The sequence below is a fragment of the Danio aesculapii genome, chromosome 21, assembly GCF_903798145.1.
Source record: "Danio aesculapii chromosome 21, fDanAes4.1, whole genome shotgun sequence".
Lineage (NCBI taxonomy): Eukaryota > Metazoa > Chordata > Actinopteri > Cypriniformes > Danionidae > Danio > Danio aesculapii.
Window position 1 is genome coordinate 43,767,913 of NC_079455.1, and position 10,674 is coordinate 43,778,586.

The 10,674-nt window shown below is 32.3% G+C and overlaps 1 protein-coding gene across 1 annotated transcript; it reads left to right on the forward strand.

Annotated features, from left to right (window-relative positions):
• The first annotated feature begins 6,031 nt into the window (after positions 1-6,031).
• Positions 6,032-10,142, forward strand: LOC130214365 (gastrula zinc finger protein XlCGF7.1-like). Its single transcript, XM_056446018.1, has 3 exons — positions 6,032-6,138; positions 6,689-6,808; positions 9,395-10,142. The coding sequence occupies exons 2-3, from the start codon at positions 6,751-6,753 to the stop codon at positions 10,063-10,065; spliced, it is 729 nt and encodes a 242-aa protein (XP_056301993.1). The 5' UTR covers positions 6,032-6,138; positions 6,689-6,750; the 3' UTR covers positions 10,066-10,142.
• The last annotated feature ends 532 nt before the right edge of the window (positions 10,143-10,674 follow it).

Sequence of the window (10,674 nt, forward strand, 5' to 3'; positions counted from 1 at the left end):
GCAACAGCCGTGGGAAAGGAAGAAAGTTTTCGTTAAAAAGTTTGAAAAAACTTGAAGGATACGTTTGTTAAAGCCAAAAGAGGCCATGGCGGAAGTGGATAACTGGAAATATTTTATTGGTGATAATGGTCAGGAATGTTGGACCATTATTGCCTTTTTAGCTTATAAGTAGCGGACAGAAACTAGCCAGACAGTAATGTGTGAATTGTTGAGTGTGCAAAAAACGTCTGTACTGTAAAAAAAAATCTGGGATTTTTATGGTTTATTTTCGGCAGGTGAGGTGCCGAAAAAGTAAAATAACGGATATTAAATTACAGAAATTTACTTTAAAATAACAGATATTAAATTACAGAAATTGACTGTAAAATAACAGATATTAAATTACAGAAATTTACTGTAAAATAACAGATATTAAATTACAGAAATTTACTGTAAAATAACAGATATTAAATTACAGAAATTTACAGTAAAACTGCAGATATTAAATTACAGAAATTTACTGTAAAATAGCAGATATTAAATTACAGAAATGTACTGTAAAATAACAGATATTAAATTACAGAAATTTACCGTAAAATAACAGATATTAAATTACAGAAATTTACTGTAAAATAACAGATATTAAATTACAGAAATTTACAGTAAAACTGCAGATATTAAATTACAGAAATTTACTGTAAAATAGCAGATATTAAATTACAGAAATTTACCGTAAAATAGCAGATATTAAATTACAGAAATTTACCGTAAAATAACAGATATTAAATTACAGAAATTTACCGTAAAATAACAGATATTAAATTACAGAAATTTACAGTAAAACTGCAGATATTAAATTACAGAAATTTACAGTAAAACTGCAGATATTAAATTACAGAAATTTACCGTAAAATAGCAGATATTAAATTACAGAAATTTACCGTAAAATAACAGATATTAAATTACAGAAATTTACCGTAAAATAACAGATATTACAGAAATTTACAGTAAAACTGCAGATATTAAATTACAGAAATTTACCGTAAAATAGCAGATATTAAATTACAGAAATTTACCGTAAAATAACAGATATTAAATTACAGAAATTTACCGTAAAATAGCAGATATTAAATTACAGAAATTTACAGTAAAATAACAGATATTAAATTACAGAAATTTACCGTAAAATAACGGATATTAAATTACAGAAATTTACCGTAAAATAATGGATATTAAATTACAGAAATTTACAGTAAAACTGCAGATATTAAATTACAGAAATTTACAGTAAAACTGCAGATATTAAATTACAGAAATTTACCGTAAAATAGCAGATATTAAATTACAAAAATTTACAGTAAAATAGCAGATATTAAATTACAGAAATTTACCGTAAAATAACAGATATTAAATTACAGAAATTTACCGTAAAATAACAGATATTAAATTACAGAAATTTACTGTAAAATAACAGATATTAAATTACAGAAATTTACAGTAAAATAATGGATATTAAATTACAGAAATTTACAGTAAAACTGCAGATATTAAATTACAGAAATTTACCGTAAAATAGCCGATATTAAATTACAGAAATTTACCGTAAAATAGCAGATATTAAATTACAGAAATTTACCGTAAAATAGCAGATATTAAATTACAGAAATTTACCGTAAAATAGCAGATATTAAATTACAGAAATTTACCGTAAAATAGCAGATATTAAATTACAGAAATTTACCGTAAAATAGCAGATATTAAATTACAGAAATTTACCGTAAAATAACGGATATTAAATTTCAGATATTTACCGTAAAATAACGGATATTAAATTACAGATATTTACCGTAAAATAACGGATATTAAATTACAGAAATGTACTTTAATATAAGATATTAAATTACAGAAATTTAACGTAAAATAACGGATATTAAATTACAGAAATTTACTTTAAAATAACATATTAAATTACAGAAAGTTACTGTAAAATAACAAATATTAAATTACAGAAATTTATCAGAAATTTAAATTTAAGAAAATTTCTGTAATTTAATATCCATTATTTTACGATAAATTTTTGTTATTTAATATCCGTTATTTTACGGTAAATTTCTGTTATTTAATATCCGTTTTTTTACGGTAAATTTCTGTTATTTAATATCCGTTTTTTTACGGTACATTTCTGTTATTTAATATCCGTTATTTTACGGTAAATTTCTGTTCTTTAATATCCGTTTTTTTACGGTAAATTTCTGTTATTTAATATCCGTTATTTTATGGTAAATTTCTGTATTTAATATCTGTTATTTTACGATAAATTTCTGTAATTTAATATCTGTTATTTGACGGTAAATTTCTGTAATTTAATATCTGTTATTTGACGGTAAATTTCTGTAATTTAATATATGTTATTTGACGGTAAATTTCTGTAATTTAATATCCGTTATTTTACGATAAATTTCTGTAATTTAATATGTTATTTTACGATAAATTTCTGTAATTTAATATCTGTTATTTGACGGTAAATTTCTGTAATTTAATATCCATTAATTTACCTTTCCGTTATTTTATCTGTTGGAAATAAACCATAAAGTTACGGTTTTTTTACAGTATTCTTTTTTTGTTGCTTTTGTTCTTTCCATACTACAAAATATAATTGTAGGGTAACCCATGTTTTGTAGTCATTAATATTTAACTTTAATAGGTAGAACTAACCGAGATATAAACAAAAGCAAGTGATGCATCAAAGTGTGATTTAATAATTCTTGAATGGTTATAAAAATCTTTATAATCATTATAATAAATATTAAAAGTAGTTTAAACAAACAATACACTACACTAAAACAATATTACTGATATGACGTAGTTCCGTAAACTTCCTACTTCTCAGTTTATCCGTCTGACTTTACGGTGGCTTTCTTTTGACCGCAGCTGTCGTTTTAAAGAGCCTCGTCCATTTAAGGTGCGCATGCAGTCAGCGGAGGTGTGTGATGCAAAAATAGTATAAATCAGCCTTTTTTTTTCAATGATGCAATTCAGTTTGAATACATGTATTTTACCACTAATTTTGTGATTTTTGCATTTTGTCTTTCTGTGTATGCGTGTTTTTGATGTTGTAATAGGTTTTAAATTGAATATTTAATGCTCTTAAAAAAATCTTAAATTTGACATTATGATATCTGCAGAAACCCTGTTGTGGCAAGATTTCTACTTAATCTAATGGAGCCTTTTCACTTTTTTAGCAGCAGAAGTCGTCATAGTTGATAAACTCAGAGCGTAGTGAATAGGAGAGTACAACAAATCATTATTCTACACTCCTATTTGCTGAAATAATAACAGAAAAACTCCATGATGGTGCTATCAAGACTTTCAGAAAGAGGAAAACACTGATAACTGCAGCAAGAAGAGAGAATAATGTGATTTACTGTCTTCCCCCCCCCCCATACACACTGCATAGGATATGTCTCTGTTTCAGGTATGTTGAACTTTTGTATATGAATAACGGTTTATTAAGATGACTTCATGTGGCAACACTCTCAGGTGGACATTTGTGTCTCCAGCAGAGATGGTTGCTGAATGTAGAGAGGTGATGCATGTTTAAATGCATACTGTTGCCAGAGGATATGCTTCTGTTACAGAATAAACAACGCATAATGCAGTTCTCTGTGTCTGCCTGAGTGATTTGTATCATCAGAAGAGAAGCGTTGCATTGGTGCCATGACCCAGATAGGAGTGAGGACTTTAGATCAGTGATTCTCAAACTTTTTTTACCAAGTACCACCTCCGAAAAAAAATGTATCTCCAAGCACCATCATATGACCAGTATTAAACTACAGTAGCGTAGTAGGCCTAATTAAGCAGCTACAGCACTGCACAGTTCAAAAACATGGCAGATTAATTATTATTATTATGAATATTTAATATTGTCAGCCACTTTAAACATTGTAAATAGTTTGAACATTAACACTGTACTGTGCTTACAGGTAAAAATAAATAAAATGTCAAGGTTTAAATTAAAATGTGCTTTTAAAAGTTAATTTAATATGTCACTGTTCTTAAAAAGTAAAAAAAAAAATGCTGTACTTAAATGTAAAGTATTATTGTAGCCTATTCATCAAACCCTGGAAATGTTCCTTGGACCTCATAAATAGGCTATATGTCATCAAATTCATCATATATGAACTCTTTTTGATATATTTTTTAAATATATGATGCATGTATATATGGCTTATTTGTATAGCTTTGAAATCTAAACATTAACTTGTATTTTAGATATATGATTTGGATTTAAATATTTAAATTAGAAATTAGATCTGTTAACTACACATTAGAGTAGGCTATTCATGTCAAAGCAAGTGATTAAACTATACCTGTAAACATTGGGAAATAAAGATACGCCCGTAACAGCTGTTACAAATATGGGGAGGAGATTAGCTTTAAATGACAGAATACATAACAAACAGAAAATTGAAAGTAAAATAAAAGGTTTAGCCAATTAAAATCAATTTACTGATCACGTCTGTGTTATCATATGCGTGAAGGGTTAAAAGTGTGTTCATTTTTTACTTTAATTATTCAGCGATTCCTCCGCATATCTGGTAAGAAGCCTGCATACCACTAGTGGTACACGTACCACAGTTTGAGAACCACTGCTTTAGATTAAGTCAATAAACTGAAATGGCTGACTTCTTAATGAATAAAAGCTACTTTAATTATTTCAAACTAAAAACATTTTGTTTTATATAAGCTCAACTAATAATATAGAAGGTTTCTCTTTTCTTTTATTTCTGACTTGTGTATAATAATGTGGATCAGGTTCTGTTAGTTGGATACAGCTGCAGCTGGAAGTTAATGATAATTATTCATATCATTTATTAAATTATCCATTAATTGTATTTTAATTGACCTCTACCCTACCCAACCATCACAGTAATGTAAAAACAGTAATTATACCAAATATTATTCATATTATTTATTAAATTACCCATTAAATTGTATTTTATTAACATCTAACCTTAAACCCAACCATTAAAGCAATGTAAAAACAGTATACAGAGTATTATTCATAATATTTATTAAATTACCCATTAAATTGTATTTTATTTACATCTAACCCTACCCAACCCTAAACCCAACCCTCATAGTAATGTAAAAACAGTAATTATACAGAGTATTATTCACAATATTTATTAAATTACCCATTAAATTGTATTTTATTAACATCTAACCCTACCCAACCCTAAACCCAACCATCACAGCAATGTAAAAACAGTAATTATACCAATTATTATTCATATTATTTCTTAAATTACCCATTAAATTGTATTTTATTAACATCTAACCTTAAACCCAACCATTAAAGCAATGTAAAAACAGTAATTATACAGAGTATTATTCACAATATTTATTAAATTACCCATTAAATAGTAATTTATTAACGTCTACCCCTAACCCCACCTAAACCCAACCCTCACAGCAATGTAAAAACAGTAATTATACCTTGTATTATTCTTATTATTTATTAAATTACCCATTAAATTGTATTTTATTAACACCTACCCCTAACCCCACCCTAAACCCATCACAGCATTGTAAAAACAGTAATCATACAGAGTATTATTCATAATATTTATTACACTACCCATTAAATTGTAGTTTATTAATGTCTAACCCTAACCCCACTATAAACCCAACCATCACAGTAATGTAAAAACAGTAATTATACAGAGTATTATTCATAATATTTATTAAATTACCCATTAAATTGTATTTTATTAACATCTAATCCTGTCCCAACCATCACAGTAATGTAAAAACAGTAATTATACAGAGTATTATTCATAATATTTATTAAATTACCCATTAAATTGTATTTTATTAGCACCTACCGTACTCCAAGTATAAACTAAATCATCACAGTAATGTAAAAATATTAATTATTGTTTTACAGCGTCATAAAAATTATACATCATATTGATATGAGTATCCGCAGCTGTATCCCTTCTAGACTTTAATTCCCGGTTACCGTCAGTGGTGGCGCTCGAGTATCGGAAACAACGACGAACATCCGAGTCAACGAGAAGAAGACAAAAAAGATCATAAACATGAGAAGTGAAACACAGCCGTCCATGATGCTCTAAATCAGCTGTATTTATCACTGTAAGTACATTCACTTCATTACTTATTAGTCTACATGACTCGGTTCATTTAAGTGAATCCAAAACACACAAACCAGCCGGAGTTTTACAGAATTACCGTTAATATCTTCATATCTGAAGACTGTCCTTTCATTTCGTCGTTAAATGATGTATAAATATTTTAAAACCTAAGCGCTTTGTTGGCGATCTTAAGTATAAATGTGTGTGATTAATTAAAACATAAAAATACACATGATATAAAAATACTAATATACAGTGGGTGAATTTAGCAGTAGAATTTAAGAAATCAAATTAACAAATATAAAAACGACATTCAAAGAAAATGAAAAACGCTGTGTGAGACTGATAATGGCAGCCATAAGAGAGAGTAATATCATAATTAATATAGATGCTGCATTGGAAACACCTCGCATAAGCATTAATTGGTCATTTTTATGCCAAAAGGTTAAACAAAAGTATAGCTTTATAAATGTATACATTCAAAAAATGATTTAAGATGCTTTACTTTCATTAGAGTTTAAATGCTGAGGAATATTTCCATCTTCCCACAGCTGAAGAAGCAGCAAACAGGAGGAATTACAGCAGGAGAAACAACTGACATAGTATAGTAAATATGGAGATTGGGGAAACACCCTGCAGAATAAAAGAGGAAGAGACAGAGGAACAAACAGGTTTGTGTTTTACTTCTTTCTCTTTAATCACTGATGATGAGAAATATATTAAAGGGTCATGAAATACCAAAACACATTTTTTTGACATGTTGACAGTCATATACATGTCCCACGTTGCTAAAAACAGTATTAGGACACATATATTTTACTAATATGAAAATTGGTGGTTTTTGTGTTGTGTAGAGCAAGTTCATTTGAAGCTACGTCACGGCGATGAGTACCGTCCGGTGCAAAAAGACATCTTTGAGTTTTCAGCATTAAAGGGCACATAGTTTACCTCTTTTTTTATGATTTAATATTAATATTATGGTTCTTCTAAGTGTGCCAGTTTAGCTTCAGTTTAAAACACAATTCAGATTTTTTTATTATAATGTGTTAAAAAGTGTCATGTTGGGGGCGTGTCCACAGCTCGCTGATTTAGGGGTGTGTTGCTTCACATGTAGATTAGTTTCAGCTTTCCGCCCAACGTAACAAGGGGCGGAGCCATGAGCTCACCCGCTCTGTGTTTGGGAAGACTGAGAGAAGGAGCAGGAGTGAGAGGATCAGCAATCAGTCGTACATATACGACTCGGACACAGACCAAGCAGAGAGTACAAAATCATTTGTGTCTTTGTACAGTTTTACAGCCAACTGTGTGCTAGTTTCAAGTGCCGAGCTTGTACACTGAGACTAATAACCACGCACACTGAATTAACTTTGACTGAGGCACCGGATGCGCCGCTCTGAGCCGCGACACGGCACACCAGACACTCTCTGTGGCGCGGCAGAAACATGAAGTGTCCCGAATCGTCGTGCTGTTGTGTGTACCCTGATAGAAACCTATGTTTAGAATTATAAAACGCACGGCGCAGCGTTAGGTACAGCAGCACCTAGTTAAGATCACAGGGAGCTTCTGGGATCACGAGAAATGCAAACGGCTGAAGTATAAGGTAGACTCAATGAGAAGTACATTGAATGGTGAATGGTGAAAATAAAAGGGATATCAGAGCTAATTTTTAGCTAAGTTAGGGGAAATGGCAGTAGTTAGCTAACGTTTTCTTTCCCAAACACCATTTAAGATCCCATTTATCAAACTCAAGTTAACGAACTGATTCTTTCACTATATTAGACTTGTCACGTTACTGAATTAAAAGAAAAAACGTCAACTTCCCGCTAACGTTTAAGGCACTGTTGATGGCGTTATTAAAACAGCACTGATTTGCCATTGTGTTCACGTGCTCAACAGAAATGATTGTGATTGGCCGAGAAGGTCATCAGTTCACTCTCCACTGTTTACCGAGCACAAACACAGACAGACGAGCGATCTGCTTAATGATTCGACTGATCTTCACGGCTGCTTCTCACTCCAGTGTCCGTGTATCTGTGTTTGCACTGGGTGAAGAGCGGTAAACTGAGTGCAAACACAGATACACGGAGACTGGAGCACAAAGCAGCCATGAAGATCAATCGAGTCATATGCGCTCAGCGGCGCTTCAATGTTAGCGGGAAATGGACGTTTTTGAAACTTCAGTAGCGGGACAACACTATTACAGACAACACGAGGGTGTGCTGCAGAGGACTGCAGTGTTTTATCACTCACCAGATTACATAGGCTGAAGCAGGAAAGCGTCCCGACGGTGTTTAACTAGTGCCATGAACTGAAGCCAAGAGGACACTTGAGCATATTACTCTTACAGAGATTGTGATGTTGTTTGTAATTGCTTTTAGTTGTTTAAATTAAACTAACTGAATGAAATTAAAGTGATGTTTACACCATTTCTGCATTTTGAAATCTCAGCAGCAGCTGGAGGTTTATAGTCCACAGCATGTTACTGCAATGTTTACAGTGCTGGTCCTATACTTCCGGGTTTCTTCCCACCGCAGCCTCGCTTTGGTTCTTTAAAAAAAAAAATCACATGGGTTGTCAGCTTCAACGCTTCCCATTCACTTTGAATGCGTGACGTCAGGCGTTGCCGAACTGCATTGTGGATCCGTCTGCGCGGATTCAGAGGCGTTGCTCACTGCAGAAGTTGGGACTTGCTCAACTTTTCAAGCGCCGACGGAGGCGTCAGCCAATCAGATCGCTGTATGCAAATACACCAGCTCAGGCAGTGGCCTATTGCTGACTAATTTCATTGGCTGACATGACAATTGCGTCAGCCCCAATTTCCGACACGCCCTCTGTGAAGCGTTGACGCTGAAGCCCCGTGTGAATGGGGCGTTTAAGATGACCAACACTGACTTATAACAATACAGACTGTAGATCAGGGGTCACCAATCTCGGTCCAGGAGAGCCGGTGTCCCTGCAAGGTTTAGCTCCAACTTGCCTCAACACACCTGCCTGGGTGTTTCATGTGTACCTAGTAAGACCTTGATTAGCTTGTTTAGGTGTGTTTGATTAGGGTTGGAGCTAAAATCTGTTGGACACCGGCCCTTCAGGAACAAGTTTGGTGACCCCTGCTGTAGATGACATGTTTTTAATCAAATTTGACAGATTTCATTTTTTTGTTTCACATTTATTCTTATTTAATTTGTTAATTTAATTTATAGATTTTGGACTGAATGAAGACTAACACCACTGCTTTAATAAACCTAATATTTTCACAGATGAAGTCGGAAATGAAGTCAGTTCACAGACTGAGGAAACTTTTAAGTCTAGAAAAGCTGGAGCCAAAGGCCCGTTCATCTGCTGTGTGTGTGGAAAGAGTTACAAAAAAAATTCAGATCTCACCAGACACATGAGATTTCACACTGGGGACAGACTATTGACATGCACTGAGTGTGGAAAGAGTTACACAGAGAAAGGAAAGCTGGTTTCACACATGAGGATTCACACTGGAGAGAGACCGTATACCTGCTCTCAGTGTGGAAAGAGTTTCAGATATAAAAACGTCCTCAAAGAGCATCTGCTCTCTCACACTAGAGGGAAGCCATTAAGCTGTGATCAGTGCGATAAAACATTTGTTTATGCATCAAACCTGAGCACACATCTGAAAGTTCACTCTGGACTGAAGCCTCACTGCTGCTCTTTTTGTGGAAAGAGTTTTTCACGACTGGAAAATTTGAGAATTCACCAGAGCGTTCACACTGGAGTCAAACCTCATGTGTGTTCAGACTGTGGGAGAAGCTTCAGTTCATCGAGCCACTTAAAAAAACACCAGAGGATTCACACCGGAGAGAAACCGTATCAGTGTTCACACTGTGAGAGAGCCTTTATTTCTTCAGGAAGCCTGAAATATCATCAGAAAGTTCACACTGGAGAACAGCAATATCAGTGATCTTCATGTGGAAAGCTTTGCTCAATTATGTGACCAACAATTTCATTCAAAATAAATGAGTAATAAGCATGTATTGCCTGACATTGTATAAAAAAGAAATCTTACCAAATCACTTACATTAAAAAATAATAATAATAGATTATATATATATATATATATATATATATATATATATATATATATATATATATATATATATATATATATATATATATATATATATATATATATATATATATATATACACACACAGTTGAAGTCAGAATTATTAGCCCCCCCTTTTTAATTGTTTAACAGAGCGAGGAAATTTTCACAGTATGTCTGATAATATTTTTTCTTCTAGAAAACGTCTTATTTGTTTTATTTCGGCTAGAATAAAAGCGGTTTATTAAACTATTTAAGGGACAATATTATTAACCCCTTTTAGCTATATTTGTTTTGGATAGTCTACAGATCAAACCATCGTTATACAATAACTTGCCTAATTACCCTAACCTGCCTAGTTAACCTAATTAACCTAGTTAAGCCTTTAAATGTCTCTTTAAGCTGTATAGAAGTGTCTTGAAGAATATCTAGTCTAATATTATTTACTGTCATCATGACAAAGAT

What these genes read in the sequence shown, in the direction of transcription:
- LOC130214365 (XM_056446018.1), top strand. Translation starts at nt 6,751, where the DNA reads ATGGAGATTGGGGAAACACCCTGCAGAATAAAAGAGGAAGAGACAGAG. An exon ending in AGAGACAGAGGAACAAACAG is followed by an intron (nt 6,809 to 9,394) that starts GTTTGTGTTTTA and finishes ATATTTTCACAG; the next exon opens with ATGAAGTCGGAAATGAAGTC.